The sequence below is a fragment of the Ambystoma mexicanum genome, chromosome 9 (assembly GCF_040938575.1).
Source record: "Ambystoma mexicanum isolate Mex_15411 chromosome 9, UKY_AmexF1_1, whole genome shotgun sequence".
NCBI classification, from domain to species: domain Eukaryota; kingdom Metazoa; phylum Chordata; class Amphibia; order Caudata; family Ambystomatidae; genus Ambystoma; species Ambystoma mexicanum.
Genome location: NC_090931.1, coordinates 248,404,803 through 248,427,732, shown reverse-complemented (window position 1 = coordinate 248,427,732; position 22,930 = coordinate 248,404,803). Strand labels below are relative to the sequence as shown.

The window sequence follows — 22,930 nt, the reverse complement described above, 5'->3', positions numbered from 1 at the left end:
CACTCATGGCGGGCGAGCAGCAGGCGCTGCATGCAGCCAAAGGCGCAAAGCTCCATTTATTAGCCAGCGGATGCAAAGAGAAGCGCCCGGCTATTTGGCGGTCCCTTGGGAGGAAGAAGCTAAGTGAAGGAGCTGCTGTGACTGGGTGTTGAGGACACTTATAACACCCAGGGTGCTCGAAAGAGGCAGTGCAGATAATAACAGTCCATATATTATGACCGAAGCGCATGAACTGAGTGAAAGCAACGTCCCGCATTGAATGAAACCGATTACGTTAGGTCTATTGAATACCGAACTGAATGAAATATACTGAATTAAGTGAAATAAGTAAAAGCAAAAGCAAAGGTTCAAAGCTTCAAAATATTTCCTTTTGATATCAACATTAAGCTTCGGGAGGGGAACCCTGAGTTTTGTTGTCCTGAAACTGTGTTAGCTTGGAACTGTGTTGAACCTGGGAAAGGGCACACTAACTTTCATAAAACTGTATTTCCTCTAACATTCAAAGGAGGACAAATTGAACTTTGTGGTGAACTTAATGACCTTTGAGAGAGAAGGCTGACAAATAAGCCAGAACTGGAAGTAGCTCAGGACTTTGTTTTGAACACTATTTTAGTTATGGTTGATGTCCCTACACATGTGTTTATATTAGTTGGGAGGGCAAGTATAGGATTTTGACACAGACAGATGTTTATGTGGAACTTACTAACACTGACGTTACTTCGTTTCTTTAGGTAGGGAAATTCCACCTTCAACATCAATGACGACACTGAGACACGAACTAGCCATAAACTCATTGCACAGCAGAGTGGTTTGGAATTATATTATGACAATGCGCAAGATGGCTTTAAAGACACCGGCACACCAAATCTTCGCCAACGAGTATGCCCCTAACGGCCAAAATCTACTTAACCTATGGTTTCGCAAGCTACTGTCATTTTTGATGGCAGCTGATATAAATAACCAAGAGAGTCTAAACCGCCCGCAATGCGCCAAAAAGAAATGTGATAATTGGGCTTGGATTGTGAATCAGGAAACTCGCCAAACAATGCAATCAACACAATTCTTGGGATGTGAACCTAAAAAATTAAATGATCAAGCACGATACCTATTGCCTTGTCCATCTCTCCATCATCGCGAACAATTTTTTAGTTTTCGGACAAACATCCTGAAAACAAAAGAAATACTTTGGCTAAGGAAAGACACATCTACAAAAGATAATCTTTGCCGCTTCTGTGGATTGTGTGTGGAAACCTCTAAACATCTGCTTATTGAATGCACCCAGACAGCCAACCAATGCATCTTGGAAAGTTTGCCCCACTCGATAAAGATATGGATGAGTGGTGGACAAGGAGTATCTCTGGGAACAACATAAAACTTGTCTGTGCAATTGTGAACTACATGGACATGATCTTGAAAGTAGATGTCTATTGTAGCGCATCATAATCGTGACTTTTTGAATGGTTTTGCGATTATGGAATGAATGAACACAATGAGTTGTGAAGTTTTTAGTGTAAAGAAGTGAGAGAGTGAATGTTAAGAAACTTGCCGTGGACCTTACTCTCTTTGGTTCTTGGTGGATTTAGACGAGTTCTTTTTGAAACAAAAGTGTGTTCCTTGTGTATAAACTGTAGTTTTTTTCAAATAAAATTTAAAAAAAAAGAATTCCGCCTTCATGAAGGGCAAGTTAGGCCTTCATTCATCCTGACTTTCATTTAATAGCATATTGTTCAACTTTGAATCTGTTGTCTGTGTCTACTTTCATGATGCCAACATCACAAGGCCAAGGTAGGGAATAACTTCCACGAAACTACTTGGAAAATGTAAAAATGACATGTCATTTTTCTTTTGTTGTAAAAGTGTTTGCTCTCAGTTATTAAAAAGAGAGGGCAGAGATACTTACGCCCTGATTCATGGAAGTGTTTTATAATGGCGCAATGCCACAGGAAAACATTCTGTGAATCAGACCCTCAGTGTGTTTGTATTTAATGAAGATGCCAAGTATGGAGAATTAGGGTGTACAAGTAAGCACCATATCTGTTTTCTGCTGAATTTAAGAAATAATGGAGTATCATTTGCATGTTTCATGGTAAAGGAGTCCCTGTATTTTGATGAAATCAGCTGGTGTGAAGAATGTGCATATTTGTTTTTTTACATTAATAAAACGAGATGAATGGAAGATCAGCCTTGACTTTTTGTGGTTTCTCGCTCTCCTTAATGAATATTTGTGAGGATAGGAAATCTGTGCTACTTGTTGGAATGTGATTCTGTTGTTTTTGACCAATGAATACTGTTCTTCTACCTCACCAGGAATTGAAATGCATCAACGGTTATCAAATATAGAGAGGAACTGGCCCTATTACTTTGGATTTGGCTTGCCACTAGCCTTCCTCACTGCAATGCAGTCCTCTTACATCATTAGGTAAGGACTATCTCCTCACTTGATCTCTGATCCACATGAAGAATGCTGAATCTCAAAATGTCTGACCTGAAGACCTGATGTTACTGCATATTGCTTAGGAGGTTTAATTTTCAATTGTATACAGCCAAAGTAAAGCTTCATCAACCAAATGTGTTGATATCAAGGTATTCATAATAGCTGGGAATTCATGATGTATTGCAGACAATTTCACCAATTGGAAGGGTGTTCACGCGTTCCCCGTACTATGAGCAATTCAATGGTTCCCACTCTAAATTAAAAGTATGTATACACCCATAGGCAAAATGATCCCTACTAGATTCCAAAGCAGCGATATCTCCCCACCTCAAAGAAAGACCCCTTTGACTTTCAATTTAGGCTAGCTAAAATATAGGGAGGTGTGTCGAGTTCCTGGACTTCATTATTTATCAGAAGTTGTATGTCATAAAAACAAGTTTTTGGATTCGGGCAAATCCACTGATGTGCCAGCATGAGCTTGCCTAGAGGCTGCTCTGATTTCTGTTAGCGTTTTCTATTTATTTATTTATTGTGCGATTTAGTTTTTAAACAACACATTTCACACACATAAAAACTAGTAACCATGAACATAACTTGCCTTCTTAGTACAGTGCTAAAATACAATACAATTGAACACAAAATCTCTTATAGGATAGAACAATTACAGTCCTAAAATCACATCAAGAAATTCCAGCACAGCGTTCAATAAAGATACTTCATTGGCATTCAAAATATGTATCCACAGTCAGATAGGCAAGGCCCCAACCGAGTCACGCCCAAATCATTCAAATTCTTAAGCACAAACTACACCCAGAGCATTCGATACATACATGATTTAATGTCTCACTGTTCCCAGAACAGAAACGACAGAGCCTTCTGTCTTTAGGCATTCTTAGTCTGTCTCCAAGAACCTCCTTTGTTGGATATAAATTCAATTTAAATCTCAAAACTGAGTTCTTAAACTCACTTGATGCCTGCTTCAATAAGTAAGGTGCTAAAACATTATAGCCCTTGATCGACCAGTTAAAATGATCCTCAAAACCACTGTAAATGATTAAAACCTCCCTATTTAAAATCCAATCCCTGTTAAACAACTTTTGTTTTTCTTGGGTTGGCAGTCAATTCTTGAGCACAGAAATGTATCTTCCCAAGGAGATCCTGACCATGGTCACGCCAGGTTATCAGTAACGGGTTTGTTTTCTTTACGATTACTTCGTACATTTTGGTGTATAAGGAGGCCTGCGGAGGTGGAGAAGGGGGAAGTATTTGTTCATAAATCTGTAAAATCCTCCAATCAACCTGCACTTGAAAATAAAGCATGCCCATATCATGTCTGAGGCCAGCAATAAGGACTGAATACGGAAAAGAAAGTACTTTCCTCCATACCTCTGCTTCCAGTTTAGACCAATCTATTTTTCGTGTTGTCACAGCTAAAAAAATTCAACGTGCGAGTAATGTTTACTTATTCAGTTCTGCCAGTTTTACAGTTTTATATCGGCCAAATTTCAAATCAAATTGACGTAACTGGACGGCGGCTGCTAAAAATGTGTGTTGAAGAATAGTCTTATACAGAATATATTTACACTTCTTGCATGGATATAATTCCCCAAGGACTTGCAACGTTCAACCACTTCTAGGGTCTGACCTTCAACCTTACAAGAGAAGGTTTTCCTCTTCGACCTTTCTACATTTCATTTTAAAATGTTTGATTTTGAAATACTCAGGTGAAGATCCAGATTCAACAAATAAGAGTTTAAACGTTCCAATGATCTCTGTAGGTCTATTGGTGTAAGCTTGCAGATGATCATATCATCTGCTTAATTCAGGTAATGAACCTTAATATGGCCTATGGATGGGGATTAGTTCAGACCTTCTCCCAAGAGGTACTCGTATTAGCTTTTGCTATGATGCACCGCCATCCTGTGATTTAAAAGTAAAACACAGAGAATGTGCTAATAATAAAATCCTACATTGATGTATGTGTTCCACTTTCCAACTGAGGCATGCACAATGTTCTGTATTCTCCTAGCACCTGGCAGTTGGCAATAAGCCAATCTGGATACTTGGTTTGCAGGCTTTAACTGCTGGTACATCCCTACGTTTCGAGCATCCTAATAAGCTGCTCCTGTCTTCTCATGCCTACTTTCCCCTCCCCCTGCAAATTGCTAATTAATCACTTACCTACCAGCAGAACTGCACCAGTGCTGACATTCCCCTTTCATTTCTCCATCACTGTGTGCCATAGAAATGGAAGTTGTCTCCCCTGTAGCGTCAATCTGCTATTTTTATGGTGGCCATCCTTCTAGTTTTTTTGCTTTTAAACTCTGATCGCACACTCTGCAATGCCTGTTTCTTTCCTCAAGAAATGGCCCTTAGCACCCAGGATGAATTTGTAATTTGTGCATTTTGTGAGCCGTACTGTGTGGTGGCGGTACACAGCCCGCGATGGGTGGCAGCCTGTTACTACCTACTATGGCCTGCACCAAACTTGCTGTTATGCCATAAGTAATGATTCATGGGTTGGACGCAAGTATGTTGTATGGGAAAGAGGGGAGTAAAGAATGGGAGAAGAGAAGGGGGAAGATGGCTGGGGAGATTAGCATAGCCTAGTGTTCTGAGCTCACGCAAGAGTTTTGTAATACATCTGCATGTTTCATGGTGTAATCTTATATCCTACTACATGTTATCCTATATAATCAGATATTACTATCTAATGCCACCAAAGTGATAATGGTATCAGCGATATATAAATAAAAGAATCACTTATAAATCCTATTTCTGAAGCTTGTGAATCTGCTTAAAATCACATCCTGTGCTTATAGTCCGATATCCAGTGGTAATCGTGCAGTATTGCATTTATTTTCCCAAAAATCGAAAAGGGACGTCGACAGCAGTGTGACTGTAACACTATCCCTAATGTGACGTGTAGTGTACCCAAGATCCTTCAAACGTTGACATCCCCCATATTGTAATGTATGTTATATCGGATAAATAACCACAAGCCTGGGTATATAAGTGTGTGTGTGTGTGTGTGTGTATATATATATATATATATATATATATATATATATATATATATATATATATATATATATATATATATATATTTCGTAAAAACACACGAGGGTGGAGAGTTGTAACCCTACAAAAAAACTCCCCATCAATATGTCGCACAGACCAGACCACACAGACCTTGCACACATGACCATACCAGTATCTCGTGAAAAAAATAGTCTTTATTTAATATAAAAAGACACGTAACCAACGAAAAATGCAATTAAGCATTATCAGGGTAGGCACAAAATCAATGGTCCCTCCCCATGGCATACAGGTCTAGAAAACACTCACCGCCTTAGGGTGGAAGTACGCCACGCGTTCCGCTTGTTCACCAAGCTTCCTCCGGCTGATTTACCTCCACATTCGTGAAAAAAATCATTTAAAATGAAACAGGAAGAAACACGGCTCGAGCATTAGGCTCCTCCCCTTCCTCTTGTTCTTCTAGGTCATGTGACCACATCTGTTCACCTTCACATTGATGCAAATAATGCCACCATGTTTAGCTGGCTAATTCGCCTAATAGGCGAATGGTAAAGTGAAATGAAATGGTTACCATTGATGGTCAAACATATAATTGGCTATAAAGCGAGGAAGGAGGTAAACGTAAAGCTCAATAACCGTGTTTCCCATTCCTTACTAAAAAAATGTTTGTAACATGTATAATTTGTAGCTGTTGAGCGCTAATGCGCTATATAGTTACATGGTTGTTCATCATACTTGATAAACCTCTAACCATTACGCCCCAAGATTTGGAGTGTTTATTGAGGCCATCGGTCTAAGCGCAACGCAGACAGCTCTTCTAATTTAAAATGACGTTCAGTGTCGTGCACTCTCATAATCTTGGCCATTTGATCAGTGCTACTTGATGGAAATTTCCTGGCTTCTTAAAGTGCAAGTGCAATATAATTCACAGACTTGAAGATAATACAACCGTATATAAATCAAATATAGTGCAGCATGGTCTTTCTAAAGTACAAATGCTTTAACATGATCATGACTGCAATTCTTTAAAGTGCAAGTGCAATATGATTCAGAAACTTGATTATAACACAGCAGCATATTGATTAAATGTAATGCTACATAGTTTTTCTAAAGTGCAAGTGTGTTGACATGTTCATAACTGAAATTCTTTAAAAATGCCAAACTCTCCAGCGACATGTTAGAAAGCAGCATATAGATTGGTTTAGAGGCAGCGTGCTCTTTCTAAGGTGCAAGTGCGTCGACATATTAATGAAAAAACAGCATATAGATTGAATTCAAATTCAGAGCAACATAATTAATACCATAAGTGCTAGTGCAGTAATGGAGCATCATCTATAGATGAATAGTTGATAAAAATGCTCATGCATCTTAACCCCTAATTATATACTGAGACAGATACAAAAAGTAAGAATCTGCTAGGTCTCAACACCAAGTTCATCTCTAATGTCAGAAGGATGTCTAGACATAAAGGCCACCTCAATTGATTAGATAGGCCACTAATAGTAGCCACTTAAGTCATTCATAGGTTAACTTCCCACAAAAGATTAGAACTATTTACTGTAAAAACACAAATAGTTCTGGGTCAATGTTAAGCCATTGGGTCTCCGAGTGTCAAATTTGCAAATCAAAGATGCCTCCAGTTGTCTTAACTTAAGTTCTCTGTTACCCAGTCTCTTATGTATTGGGACATGAGCAAGAGCCACAAATGTAATTTCATTCACATTTCCTCCAAAAAATGTCCTGTCAATGGATTGGTAACATCTCCATTCTTAATGGCTCTATAGTGCTGCAAGATGCGTAGCTTCAAAGCTCCTATGGTTGAGCCAATAAAATGGAGACCACACGTACATGTGATGGCATACACCACAAATTTAGTGATGCATGTCATTTTGTATTTATGCTTCCATCCTATTCCATTGGGACCAGTAAACGGTTGTTTAGATACAAAATCACACATTTTGCAATTGGCACATTTACGAAAGCCTGCCACGTTAGATTTCAAAAATTGGCTGGAGGACTTAGTTTCAGTAATGACCATACTAGGAGAGAGTATGTTTTTCAGAGTGGGGGCCTTGCGATATGTAACATTAGGGGTTTTTCCCAGTACTTGTCTCAAATCAGGGTCTGTAAGGACATTTCATTGTTTACTCATAATGCGTTTGAAATTTCTAGCTTAAGGATTATACCCTATGATAAATCTCATCTTTTCTTCCTTTTGGTTTTGCATGTTTTAAATAGTTCTGATCTATTGATAATTTCAGCCTTATAACAGTCTGTTACCACCTTCTTATTGTTACCACGTTCAACAAATCTGCGGCCTATATGTTTGGCTTCTGTTTGATATTCTGATTCTTTACTGCAGGCTCTTTTTGCTCTAAGGAACTCTCCATAAGGGATAAAATTTTATATATTTCTGAGGCTTGTGGAATCTGCTTAGATCACATGCTGTACATAGGCCGACATCTAGTGGAAGCTGCAGAGTATTACAGTTATTGTTTTTGAAACTCGAAAAGGGACGTCGACAGGGCGTGCCAGTAATACTATCCCAAGTGTGCCGTCCACTGTACCCATGGTCCTTCACGCGTCGAGGTCCCTCAGATTGTTTTTTTCCTCCATCGTGACGGACGCTTAATCGCAGAATTCATTCGGCTGACACCATTTAATATTGAAAAATTAAGATTAGTTACTCTTTCTGTCCTTTCTCGAAACCGACTTTGACTACTTCATTGATGCCGGTGGAGAGGACGGCCGTCGAATGAAGTCCCAGACTCTGCAGACCTTTTCGGCCTTGGAAGGCCACACCAAGCCTACTGCATAACAGTAGGGAGAGTGGGGGGTGGTCATTGTAGAATGCATTTTCCCCTTCACCCTCTCCTTTCTCGCCTGGCTGCCATTTCACATAAACATGCAGAACACTCCATTTCTCCAGCATGGGGTCTGGCATGGATTCACATGCTCATGAATATTCCCCGTCGTCAGGCTGGGAATCCTCGGTAAAGAAAAAACCAGTATCAGTTTCGTTTCTGATCTGTCTTTCGTAGTAATAACCAATCACTGGTCTCTGCGTCATACTGACCACAGCCAATGACTGCCCTCTACCTAAGCACCGCCTCTGGCAGCCATCTTCAGATTTTTACCGCACGTTCATGTGTTGGGATCCTCGTGCTATTGCTCTCGAGCGTTAGTGCTATTTTTTCGCGCTTTTTCACAAAAACTTCGATTCTTTCGGTCAAAAGAGCCTCAAGCTCCACCGATCCTACATCCGATCAACGGGGACCCGTGTCGGATTCATCTGTGCCCCTCAAGGGTGAAGATTTCGTCGAGCTACACTTCGGAGGACTCCAGAAGCTTCTCAGGCCCGGTCTCGGAGATGGCCCAGGAGAAGGGAAGCTCGACGCCCGGAAAGCTGTTCAGGGCCTGCCCTGGATGCCAGCTGCAGAACGTCTTCAAGGAGGACGAACACTCTTTCTGCCTTTACTGCCTTCATGGGGACAAGACGCACGTGGAGAAGGACTGTGCGTTTTGCGGCAACATGTCGGAACGGACCATGAAGGACCGCCATCAACGTCTCGCCAGCTGGCTGGAGGGTAAGAGCCCGTCTGGCGAGAAGAAGAAGAAATCTGAGCGGTCTTCTAAGACCTTTGAGGGCGCCCCGGCGACGGGGGCCCAACATAAGGCCAAGCACCGCGAGTCCGCTGGCACCGGGAGCGCCGAACGGTCGGGCTCTACGGGCGCCAGGCAGGGCGCACCCTCCCCGGCGCCATCAACCACGAGCCAACGCTCTGGGTCGGGTAAGAGGAAGGCCGAGCACCCGGCGAAGCTCCTGGAGAGACCCCGGTCGAGCTCTAAGGCAGAGGAGGAGCGTGGCAGTGCCCCCTCCCTCAAGGATAAGGCGGTGAGCGCACCTAAGGTGGTGAAGGCCTTGATCCATTCGACCAAGCCCTCTATCGAAACGGTCGCGGCGGCCCTGGCCCAGCCTGTGGAGGCTGCACCAGTGGTGGCGGCCTCGGGGCCCAGAATCTCCCTGCCTCCTCGGAGGGAGTCTTCTTTCGTGCCCATCGATAGGACCCCCGTGAAACCCTCCGTGGGGAAGAAGGGGGGGCAGGGCGTCGTCGTAGATTCGGCCTCAACCTCAGAAGAGGAACTGATCGAGGTCTTAAGCCACGGCCTAGGCGTGGAACAAGACCAGCCCGTCGGAATGGGCCCCGACGCAGGTGACGACGACGACATCGTCGAGGATACCGACGGGGCCCCTGCTCGCCCGTCGGATTCCCCTCTGCCAGCGCCGCAAGACAACTCAGCGGCCATTTTGTTGGCTATACAGTCCTTATGCTCCGAGATAAGGACGAGACTACCGTTACCGACGGAGGAACCTCTCCCGTCGGGGGATCCAGAACCGGGACCTTCTGGTGTTCCCCCTACCAAGAAAAGAAGGATCCATCCACCGCCTCCTTTTCAACCGTCGCGCCCCGTCCAGCCCTCCTCCCCGTCCACCCGAGGGGATGATACGGGGACTGACACGGCAGCGACGGGTACGGACGACGAGGCATACGACGAGGATTTTCCGTCGTCGCCTCCCACCAGGGCTTCTCCGCCCGACGAGATTGGATCGTTCCACTCAATGATCGCCAGGGCATCCGAGCTTTTCCAACTCTGCCCTGAGGAGAAGAAAAAGGAAGGCTTCCTTTACCAACGGCGCGAGACCAAGAGGAAGACGGTCCTCGCAGTGCCTCTGTTGGACGACATTTGGGATGAGGGCCTTTCCCTCCTCAAGAACCCTTCCACGACGCCAGCGAAAAGAGACCGGTACGAGAAAAAGTACCGGGTCCCGGACTCGGCCCCCCTATGCCTCCGGGCGCAGCCTACCCCGGACTCCGTCGTCTCCGCGGCAGCCAGGAAGAAAGCGGGGGGGGGTGCGGCCTCCACGTCGACTTCCCCGCCGGACGGCGAGGGAAAGAAATTGGATGCCATGGGACGCAGAGTCATCACGTCGGCGGCGACGACGATTAAAGCGGCCAACGCCTTGGCTATCGTGGCCCGCTACGACAGGGAACTCTGGTACAAGATAGCTCCCCTGCTGGATTTTCTGCCGGACGACAAGAGGGCGGAGGCCCTTGAGATCCTGCAGGAAGGTGAGGTGGCCTCGGACCACGCCATCACCGTGGCGACGGACATCGCCGACACTGGGTTCCGCCAGATGGGCAACGGCGTTTGCCTTCGACGTCGCGGATGGCTCAAGGCTACGGACTTTCGGCAGGACGTCCAGACCAGGGTCCTGGACATGCCCTTCGACGGGAACAACCTGTTTGGGAAGACAGTGGACGATTCCCTTCAGGCCATCAAGGCGGATACTGAGACGGCCCGGGCCCTTGGAGTACTGCAGCAACGGCGGACGCCCTTTCGGAGCGGCGGAGGCAAGGGCGCCTCCAAAGGTTCCGGCGGCGGTTTCGCTTCCTACCGTCAAGCGGCCCGCTCGTCGTCGCAAGAGGCCTACAGAGGACGAGGCAAGTCTGGCGGCCCCCGCCGTCGTCGCCAAGGAGGCCAAGGCGGCAAGGCCGCGTCCAAGCAGGATTGAACCGGCCGTGGGGTCGGGCCCCCACCGAAGCACCCCGGTGGGAGGCCGGCTGGCGGGCTTCGTCAGCGTGTGGGAGTCCATCTCCACCGACCGTTGGGTGCTGGACGCCCTGGTCCGGGGCCACGCGCTCGAGTTTCAAAGAAGGTGCCCGCGCGTCCCCCCCGTGGCCAGGAAAGAACTTCACGTCCCTCAACTTCTCCTGGAGGTAAAGGCGATGCTCAGAAAGGGCGCCATCGAACTCGTCCCAAAGAGGCTTCGGGGCTCCCGAGTCTACTCGCGTTACTTCCTCGTGAAGAAGAAGACGGGAGGATGGCGCCCCATCCTGGACCTGCGACGCCTGAACAAGTTCATCAAGGCGCAGAAGTTCCGGATGGTCACCCTCCAGCACGTCCTGGGTCAGCTGGAGGAAGGAGACTTCCTATCGTCGTTGGATTTGGAGGATGCCTACTTCCACATTCCCATCCTAAAGGGGCACCGAAAATTCCTCAGATTCGTGGTCCAAGGGCGTCATTACCAGTTCAAAGCCCTTCCCTTCGGACTGCGGTCGGCACCCAGGGTTTTCACCAAGTGCCTCGCACCGGTGGCGGCGCAGCTGCGCCGCGAGGGGATTCACGTCTACCCCTACCTGGACGACTGGCTCATCCGCGCCAAGACGAGGGAGCTCGCCGTGGTCCACACGGCAAGGACCGTCCAACTCCTCACGGACCTGGGATTCTCCGTGAACTACGCCAAATCCCACCTGGTGCCCGCGCAAGTCGCACTGTTTCTGGGAGCGAGGCTCGACACAGTGTCCCTTCTGGCCTCCCCGTCGGAGGAGAGGACCAGGACCATCTTGGGCAAGGTGCAACGGATGTTGGTGGCCGACGCGGCCAAGGTGAGGTCCATCAAGTCCCTCCTCGGGATGATGTCTTCCTGCATCTACCTCATTCCCATGTGCAGGCTCCGGATGCGCCCGTTGCAAGAGTTCCTGGATGCGCGCTGGATCCAGACGACGGGCAGCTTCGAGGAAAGGATCAAGCTCGACGAGAGTTTCCGACGAGCGATACGGTGGTGGGGCACCCGCGCGCATCTGACGGCGGGCATGGACTTCCAGACCCCAGCCCACCAGGTGACTGTGACCACGGATGCCTCCCTAGAAGGGTGGGGAGCGCACACCGAAAATCTGCACGCAAGGGGACTTTGGCTCCCGACGGAGAAGTCCCTGCATATCAACGTCCTGGAGCTCCGTGCAGTGTTTTGGGCCCTCAGGTCCTTCCTTCCGTCCCTCAAGGGCAAGGTGGTGAGGATCTTCACCGACAACACCACCACCATGTTTTACATCAGGAAACAGGGCGGAACCAGGTCCCCAGCGCTGTCCAAGGAGGCGCAGGACCTGTGGCATTGGGCCGTCGCCCAAGGGATTCTTCTGGTGCCGTTTCATCTGGCAGGGATAAAAAACACCATCGCCGACTCACTCAGCAGGGAGCTGCGCTCGTGCCACGAGTGGGAACTACGGCAGGATCTGGTGGATCGCCTCTTCCGACGGTGGGGCACACCCCAGATCGACCTGTTCGCGACGGCGACGAACACCAAGTGCCGGAGGTTCGCCAGCAGGTTTCCCCAGACGAGGAGCATGGGCGATGCTTTCTCGTTCCCCTGGGAGGGCCTGTTCCTCTACGCGTTCCCTCCCTTGCCTCTGCTAATCCGGCTCGTCAACCAGCTCAAGAGGTCACGGTGCAGGATGATCCTCGTCGCACCTGCGTGGCCGAGGCAGATATGGTTCCCGGACCTTCTGGACTTGTCGGCGTCCCCGCCAATCAAGCTGCCGGCGGACGCGGATCTACTCTCCAGGGAAGGAGGCGCCATCCTCCACCACGACCCGAAGTCGCTGAACTTGCAGGCCTGGCTCCTGCAGCGTTAGAGTTTGGAGGATACGACATACCGGCCGATTGCAGAGAGGTTCTTGCAAAGGCCAGGGCGTCCTCGACTCTTAAATGCTACGGACACAAATGGAAGAGGTTCTCTGTCTGGTGCCACGCACAGAAGATTAACCCTCTACGGATTACGGCTCCCCAAGTGCTGCCGTACCTGCTGACGCTGGCCAAAGCTGGTCTGGCACACGCGTCCATCAAGATTCATCTTGCTGCGATCTCCCGATACACCAGAACCACGGGCCGGACGTCCTTGTGGTCTCATCGTCTGGTGAAAGAGTTCATGAAGGGACTGTTCAGATCGTTCCCGCCGGTGAAGGCTCCGGCCCCGGCGTGGGAGCTCAACGTGGTACTGACCAAACTCATGGGACCTCCGTTCGAGCCTCTGCACTCGGCCCCGTTGAAGTTTCTATCGTGGAAAACAGCTTTTCTCGTGGCCATCACCTCCGCACGACGAGTGGGAGAGATCCAGGCCCTTTCTTGCAAGGCCCCGTACTTGACTTTCCACGACACGAGGGTAGTGCTCAGGACGCACCCCTCCTTCATGCCCAAGGTACCGTCGGACTTTCATCTCAACGAACCCTTGGTGTTACCTGTGTTCTTCCCGTCGCCTTCGTCGCCGGCTGAGAGGACTTTGCACTCGCTGGATGTAGCTAGAGCGCTGAAGTTCTACGTGGACCGCACGAAAGGTTTTCGGAAGACGTCACAACTCTTTGTGAACTTTGGACCTGTCAATCAGGGGAAGGCTCTCTCGAAGGCTTCCATCTCCAGATGGCTCTCCGGCTGTATCATGTACTGTCACCGGTTGGCAAACCGACCGCTGCCTGGCCGTCCGAGAGCCCATTCCACCAGAGCGATCGCAGCTACCACGGCGTTCCTATCTGGTGTGCCCCTGCTGGACATATGCAGGGCTGCTACGTGGAGGTCGACGCACACCTTCACGAAATTCTACTGCGTCGACCGGGATTCCAGGGAGGAGTCCAGGGTCGGCCAAGCAGTGCTGCGCAACCTGTTCGCCTGAGGTGAGCCTGGTGAGGAGGTAAGATGCTTAATGTTGAGTTGATGTGATGCTTAATGTTGAGCCTTTGCCACCTCCCGTGGTTGTGCATGTGTGTACTGCTATGTATTCTTTATTCATGAGCATGTGAATCCATGCCAGACCCCATGCTGGAGAAGGAACAAGTTACTTACCTGTAACTGTTGTTCTCCAGCATGGGTCTGGCATGGATTCACATGCGAACCCTCCCGCCTACCCCTCTGCGGCTCTTCACTTGGTCATACTGCCACTTCACGTGCTTCCAAATCTGAAGATGGCTGCCAGAGGCGGTGCTTAGGTAGAGGGCAGTCATTGGCTGTGGTCAGTATGACGCAGAGACCAGTGATTGGTTATTACTACGAAAGACAGATCAGAAACGAAACTGATACTGGTTTTTTCTTTACCGAGGATTCCCAGCCTGACGACGGGGAATATTCATGAGCATGTGAATCCATGCCAGACCCATGCTGGAGAACAACAGTTACAGGTAAGTAACTTGTTCCTTACGTTTTGCCCCACGTGTAATAAAAAATTCCCCTGGATAGACAAGCACCGGGTGTGCAATTTGTGTCTAGCACGGGATCACGACGAGGGGCATTGTCAAGCCTGCAAGCTCTTCAAGCCAAAAACACTTTGGGACCGAAGATCGAACCGCTGGGCCCATCACGCCATGCAGGCAGAGGCCGCCATGGATGTGGATGGAGCCTCCATTGATGGCAGCGTTGCAGTCTTTACGGACAGCGAAGGTGATGGGGAACCGTTAGATTCCCAAGTGCAAGCCCCCGACACCAAAAGACAGGCTGGCGTTTCTGTTACGGGGATGACACCTGGCGGCGGGAGCACTCTCACTACCCTCAGCACTAAACACATAGCCGGGGGCAAGGAATTGACATTATTGTCGACCAAAAGCCCACACACGGCATCAAGGGAGAGGTCCACCTAATCCCTGTCCTCTTAGCACTCGAGGTCCCGATATCCTTACGACTGGCCCCAGAAGTTGAAAGACAAGCCAGACGCTGTGCTCAAACCCTCTGCCAAACGTCGGAAGACGAGGCTTCGGTCCGCCCCACCGCCGAAAGTCAACACTCCACATCAAAAACGGCTGTAAGCTCCAAAAGCACTAGTTTAGCCCACGTATGATATGATATGATATGATATGGCATTTGTAACGCGCCTATACACAAGTGTTTCAAGGCGCGACGAGGCAGGGAGGGGGGAACAAGGGGAAGACAGACAGCGATCCTACTAGGCCAGGTGTCATTTAGATCGCGCAAGTGCAGGGGTAGGGGGAAGGGAAAAAGTGCAAGGGGACGGGGAGGGGGGGAAGTGCAGTACAAGGTAAGTAGAATAAAATAAATAAATAGGGCCAGCTGGTGGCAAGTGCAAGGTAAGTGCAGGCAAGTGCTGGGAAGGGCGTCTGTAGGGATACAGAGACAGTCCCGCAGTGCAGGGATTGCCAGGGAGGCAGTGCAAGTGGAGAGTGGCTGGGCCCAGGACCGAGGTCGGTGAGAGTGGCCCAGTTGCAGATTCAGTGCAGTTTCAGTGAAGAATTTAGCAGGGGAGAGGGAGAGAGAAAGCAGAAGCAAAGAGGAAGGTTTTGAGGTGCTTCCGGAACCGGAGATGGTTCTCCTCAAGTTTCAGGGAGGCAGGAAGGCTGTTCCAGAGGGAGGCCCCTGCCGTGGAGAGAGATGTACCCCCAGCTTGTTGCTTCGAGAAGCGGCTGACCCTGAGGGAGTGGAGACGGATGAGCGAAGGGCTCGGGAAGGAAGATATTTAGGAAGCGAGAGTTGAAGGTATTTAGGCCCCAGCCCCCAGAAGGCCTTGTGGACAATGCACAGGGTTTTGAACTTAATCCTCGCAGCCACTGGGAGCCAGTGTAGAGATTTCAGTCCTGGAGAGATACGGTCCCTGGGCTTGAGGCCAATGACAAGTCTCTCAGTTCTGTTCTGGATGAGTTGCAGAGGGCGGAGAGTGGAGGCAGGCAGATTAAGATAGAGGCTGTTACAGTAGTCCAGCTTCGAGAGAACCAGGGCTCGGGAGACAGTGAGCTTCTGGGGGAAGGAGAGGAAGGGAAGAATACCTCTGAGGAGGTGTAGCTGGTAGTGTGACTTCTTAGAGACGTCCGATATATGAGGAGAGAAGGAGAGTGTGGAGTCGAAGATGACCCCGAGGTTTTTTGCCTTGCAGGTAGGAGCAGGAAGAGGGCCAAGAGAGGCTGGCCAGAGAGCTGCAGGGAAGGAGGGAGCGGGTGAGCCGATGAGTAGAATGTCAGTCATACTGGCATTAAGGCAGAGTTCATTGGCGGCACATCATTCCTGGATAGCAGATAGACAGTCAGAGATGAGGGAAGGAGAGGAGGAGGCCGAGGGTAGCCTGAAAATGAGCTGGGTATCGTACGCATAGCACTGAAAGTTGGGGCAGAGAGCGGCGATGCGGTGGGCAAGGAGTGCCAGATACTGGTTGAACAGCCAGGGAGAGAGATTAGATCCCTGGGGGACACCACAGGTGGAGAAAAAGATGTCAGAGAGGAAGGACCCCAGTTGGACCTGGGAGGGTTGATTGAAAAGGAAAGAGGTCAGCCACGCCAGAGCCTGACCAGTGATACCCAGGTTGACACGGAGACGGTTGAGCAGGATGGTATGGTTGACAGTGTCAAAGGCAGAAGAGCGATCGAGCAGAATGAGAACACACGGAGTGTTGGAGTCGAGGTTCAAGAGCAGGTCCTCACGGATGTTCAGGAGAGCAGTTCCTGTGCTCCTGGCAGCTCTGAAGCCAGATTGATGGTCATGAAGACTACCAACAGATTCAGCATGGAGGTTAAGCTGGGAGATGGCCAGTTTCTCCAGGAGCTTGCCCAGGAAGGGAGTGATGGAGATTGGGCGATAGTTAGCCGGTCGGGAGGGGTCGGAAGAGGGTTTTTTAAGAAGAGGGTGCACAAGGGAGTGCTTAAGGAGGGATGGGAAGACTCTAGAGGCGAAGGAGTGGTTGCAAAGTTCAGCCAGGGCAGGAGCCAGGGAGTCGATGTGGTCCTTGATAGTTTTGGAGCAACAGGGGTGAACCTGTTTAGACAAGACTTTCATAGATCGGACCTGTCTGGAAACCTCGTCAGCAGAAAAAAGGGGAAAGGCAGAGAAGGAGGGAGGAGGGGTGGCTGCAGAAGGGCCAGAGGAAGAGCCGGGAAGAGAGGGAGGGAGGGAGGTTATAGGAGGAGAGTGAGGACAAAAGCATGTCCCTGAGAGCCAGCTTAAGTCTAAACATTCAAAGAAACACTCCTCCAAGAGTCCCCCTCATAAGGAGAAGTCAAGCAAGGACAAGTCAACCTCTACTCACAGAGAGAAACACTCTGTTCCCCAGGAGGAAGGGTCCCTAGCACAAGCCTTAAAAACTAAGGGCCAGTCTCAAGCTGAGAGCCAGTCTACAACCCAGGGCCAGCCTACACTCCTAGGACAGACCATTACTCTCCAGGACCCTGGTGTCATTCCAAGTATATTGACAGGGTCATGACTAGGGTGGCCTTGATGGCCACCTTCTTTGAGAAGAACCCACAGCATACCAGAACTTCCAAACCACACCTCCAACAACCGAGGCTTCAACCTCCCAGGCCCCAGGTAAGAGGATATGGCCAAATACTCTTCCTATTTCGACGCAAGTCGAACCAGTCCAGTGATATGTATGATGTACAGACACTGACGAAAATTAAACCTTACACGAGACAGACCATTATTATTATGAGGAGGAGGAGGAGGAGGTGTATAACCTAGCCTCACCAATTCAACAGGACTCACCAGTGTCCGATTCGCCAGTTGGCAATCAGCCACTCTTTAATGATATGCTTATAAAGGCAGCTGGACACTTTGGAAACCAAACCCAAGAGATTCAGCTCAATAAAGATTTTGTGGAAGATATATTGGGGGGACAAAATATCCGCCACCCAATTCATTCCTATCCTGCAGTCAGTCCAAAGAAGGATCCAAACGTCTCTGGATACCCCAAATCAGACACAGGCAGTCAAACCCCGGGTTGAAAACATTTCCGTCCAGCACCAACTGACCCACTTTACATCAGGGGCCAGCTTAAACCAGATTCGCTTGTGTTTACCACGTCTCGAAACAGGGCCGGAACACTGTTAGCCTCGTCATAGGCGCCCCCCGATAAGGAGAACAAAAAACTCTACACTATGGGGAGAAAGGTGGCCACTTCGACAGCTTTCCAAACAAGGATTGGAAATAACTCGACATTACTGGCAAGCTACAACTGCCACAAATCGGACAAGGTAACTACACTGATAGCTTCTGCTCCCGAACCTCTCAAATCACAACTGGCCCTGGTAGCAGCAGATGGCAAGGCAACATCTAGCTGCATCTTAAAGCGCAACCTAGATGCCGCAAACAATGCGGGCAGGATTATTGCTGAGGGAACCATCATCAAACGCCACGCATGGCTGTGCCGGTCTGGCTTCAAGCATGAAACTCAGGCAACACTACTTAATATGGTGGTGGAACCCAACGTCTTGTTCGGGAAAGCCGTAGAAGACGCATTAAAATCCACCAAGGAGGAATATGATACCTTGAAGTCCCTAGGCCAGCTGACGAACAAACCACCAGGCCAAAGAGGTGGAAGTAATTTTTTTCGGTTTCGTGGCCAAAACTCCCCGAGAGATTCAGGTTATGCACAAGGTCAGGGCTCTTCCTGGGGTAACAACCAGGGTCAAGTCTCGCAGGGATTCCAGAGAGACCAGCGCCAATCTCGTGGCCGGGGAAGGGCCTCCACATCCAGAGGTGGAGCTACACCTCCTAAACAATGACATCCCGCTCCAGGTCTCCTCCCATGCCTCTGCAGTAGGAGGGCGCATTTCACATTTCACCCACGCATGGGAGGGAATAACCACAGACAAATGGGTACTATCGACCGTAGCAGGAGGTTATTGCATGGAGCTCTTCCAACAACCATCCAACCATCCCCAGCGACAAAGGAAATCCACTAATGAAGAACAACTCATCCTTCTCGAGGAGGTCACTGCGCTGCTACTCAAGGACGCCATAGAGGTCGTACCAGCGAACAAGGTAAACAAGGGTATTTATTCAACTTACTTCCTTGTGCCAAAGAAAGATCTAACTATGCGACCAGTATTAGACTTGCGCCCTGCAAACACTTAGGTAAAGCCAAAAAATTCTGCATGACAATGCTACAAGAGTTAATTCCTCTGCTAAAGCGGGGAGACTACATGGCAAAGATGACTATTTTCATATTTCAATGTTCCCAGCGCACAGAAAACTCTTGCATTTCAAGATGGCAAACCAGCACTACCAATTCAAGGTGTTGCCCATCGGACTAACGTCTTCTCCAAGGGTGTTCGCCAAGGTACTGGCGGTGGTGGCAGCGCACCTGCGCAGGGAGGCAATCCCAGTGTACCCCTACCTGAACGACTGGCTGATTACAGGGGATTCACCCCACCTTTGCAAACAAAACACACAGAGAACCATAAACCTTCTCTTCCAATTGGATTTCTCAATAAACGGAAAAAAGTCAAGCCGTGTGCCAAACGCAACAAAACAGTTCCTAAGAGCTGTCTTAAACAAGGAAGCAGGGTTAGTCTTTCCATCTATGGAAAGGTTTCAAAACATGCTATGGCAAATACCTCTGTATCAAGCCGGTCACAAGATAAGCGTACGCAAAGCAATGCATTTACTAGGCATGATGACATTGTGCATATACCTGGTCCCACAAGCACGGCTCTTCATGCCCCCCTACGCAGGAGTGGTTGGTAAAACAATGGTCTCAGGCAAGCGGTCAGTGGGACGATCTAGTGGTCGTTTCGCCAACACTAGTGCAAAACCTATGCTGGTGGACAAAGGAAAACCTGTCAAAGGGCAAACCCTTCCACGACCTGGCAGTGCAAGCGATAGTTACAAAAGAGGCATCACTCTCCGGGTGGGGAGCACATTACCTTCACCACACAGCAAATGGTCTGTGGACTCACATCACAGCACAGAACCACATCAAGTTGCTGGAACTCCTAGCAGTATTCTTCAAGTATTTGAAGCACAACTAACAAATCAGTCGGTACAAATCCTAACAGACAGCACCATTGCAATGTTCTGTAGCAACAAGCAGGGGGTACACACACTCCAAATCTGTCCAAGCTGGCACAGAAAGTATGGAGATGGGCCCTCAGACGGGGGATGTTCTTATCCTCCCAACATGTTCCAGGGGTACTCAACACTCTAGCAGACTCACTGAGCAGAGATCCCGTACCAGAAGAACATGCGTGGCAACTAGACTCAAGTGTTGTAGACCACCTCTTCTCACAGTGGGGTTACCCCAGCGCTAGACTTGTTCGCTACAAGATAAAACAAGCAATGCCCAGACTTTGCGTCCAGGTTCCCCCAAGCAGACTACAAGGGAAACGCCGTATGGATGAGCTGGTCGGGGAAAGTTGCTTACGCTCCCCCCCCCCAACTCCTTTGATGAGTAGGGTAGTGAACAAGATTCACAGAGAACAGATGAAGCTCATCCTAGTTGCTCCCATGTGGGCAACGCAGCCATGGTATCCACATGTGTGCAAACTGGCGATGTGTGATCCCATCAAGCTCCCGTGCCCGACCAAACTATTGACCCAACACGGGAATAACAGTGCACCCTCAACCACACTCAATGAACTTGGCAGCATGGCTCCTGAGATCATAGTTCTGACATCTTAATCTACCTTAACGGTGTATGGATATCCTCAAGGAGGCACGTAAACCAAACACTAGACACTGTTATATCGGCAAGTGGAGGAGATTTGTAATTTGGTGCCAGTATAAACAAATAAACCCCATAGATTGTACTCCATCCCACATTCTTAATTATATGCTCCACTTTTTAGACTCAGGGTTTGTATTCAACTCTATAAAGGTCGACCTGGCGGCTTTATCAGCTTACACCACCTCTAAGAGTAAAGTATTGTGGCGGAAAGTTCCAATCATTAAGGCATTCATGGAGGGAGTAAAGAGGCTCCACCCTCCAATTTCTAATCCTCAGCCAGGCTGGGATCTCAATTTTGTACTCTCAAAGCTCATGGGTCCCCCCTTTGAGCCTATGTATAAGTCAAGTCTTAAACACCGGACATACAAAACTGCCTTCTTAGTGGCTATTACTTCCATAAGAAAAGTTAGTGAACTGCAAGCATTGTCCGTGCAGGACCCTTTCTTTGTCATACACAAGGACACATTGGTTTTATGTACACACCCTAGGTTTTCACCTAAATTAATTTCAAAATTTCACGTGAACCAATCCATCAAGCTAACAGTCTTCTTCCAGAATCCAACTAGCTCAGCTGAGAACAAACTCCATACACTAGATGTAAGGACGACGGCCCTTTACTATGTAGACAAGACCAGACTGCTTAGGAAAACAGACCAACTGTTTTCTCCCTAGCACCAAGCAGAGACGGAGACTGCATTTCCAAGAAGGCCATCTCCAGGTGGATAGTCTGATGCATACAGCTCTGTTACTGATTATCAAGCAAAACTCTGTCTTTCACACCAAGAGCTCACTCCACAAGGGGTACAGGAGCTACTTTCATCGCAAATGTCCCACTAGACACCATTTGCAAAGCAGCTACATGGAGCTCAGTACACACTTTGACTCAGCAGTACTGCATTGACACTCGTTCCAAAGCAGATACACAGGTGGGACAAACGGTTCTTAAACATCTATTTTCTGCTGAGCCTTCTCACAACCCACCACCTTCTCCTAACACTGATTGCTAATCTATGCACAGCATGTGATCTAAGCAGATTCCACAATCCTCAGAAGGGATACATTACTCATGGTAATCGGATTTCAGATGCTTGTATCTGCTTAGATTCTCAAGCGCCTACCTTTCCTCCCCTCGGAGTGCATGGATGTTTATATGAGCTTCTCGGATACATATCTGCTTGGATACACCTCTACTCGTGCTACACTATGTCAGAAACAAAACAATCTGAGGGACCTCGACGGGTGAAGGTCCATGGGTACAGTGGACGTCGCACTAGGGATAGTATTACTGGCACGCCCTGTGGACGTCCCTTTTCGAGTTTCGAAAACAACAACTGTAATACTCTGCAGCTTTCACTAGATGTCGGCCTATGCACAGCATGTGAATCTAAGCAGATACAAGCATCAGAAATACGTTTACGGTGAGTAATGTATCATATATTACAACAAGCGCCACACTTCCCTCCCCCCCTCCCCTATTGACTAATTTCAAATTAATGAATAATGCGACAATCAAACAATCTAGTCGCTACACATGGATCTTCCACTTAGAATATATGAAAATATGAGATTTATATGTCTCACCTTTGTCAACTCATCTAAAAAATTACTTACAATACATATATTATTATAAGGTGCAAAAAAGTGCAATGGTCTTAAAGGGCCTTGTGTGCGAAATACAGTACTTATGACATTTACGGATGCATGTTCATACATGCTCACAGTGGGAATGCAATCATTCTCTTGATATCACTCACTTTTCAGACCAACTTTAGTGTGATGTATTTTCTCAACTGACACTATTCGATTTTCAAACCATTCGCAATGTTTCCAAACACTCAAGAGAGCACAGTATCTCTACAATTTCCCTTCGGGATCGTTATTGCCTAGTATCCCAATTCACTTAATTTGTATAGCAAACAGGATGCGTTAAAAACAATGTCGACAACAAAGTGTTTCAGCCCTATCTTCAGAGATTCGCCCATTCACAGCGGTCTCTTGGTAATTATCTACTAGGCCTTCATCAGGACAGGAGCTGATAATGTTATCTGAGATTCAATCTGTGTTACACCAAGATAATTCTGTTCAGTCTTTGTATACCAATACCAAGGGAGCACATTGCTTTTCTTTGAAAACTGCGTAATTGCTTTTCATGATGCAGTCTTTTGTGATAGATACTCTGTGGTGTATAT

General features: G+C 48.2%; 1 protein-coding gene across 1 annotated transcript in view; it reads left to right on the top strand.

Moving 5' to 3' along the window:
* The window catches only part of EI24 (EI24 autophagy associated transmembrane protein), a 512,064-nt gene that overhangs the window by 234,907 nt on the left and 254,227 nt on the right, over positions 1-22,930 (top strand). Inside the window, exon 9 of the mRNA XM_069614548.1 lies at positions 2,308-2,419. Coding sequence (XP_069470649.1) covers positions 2,308-2,419 — 112 coding nt within the window. The remainder of the gene's footprint in view (positions 1-2,307; positions 2,420-22,930) is intronic.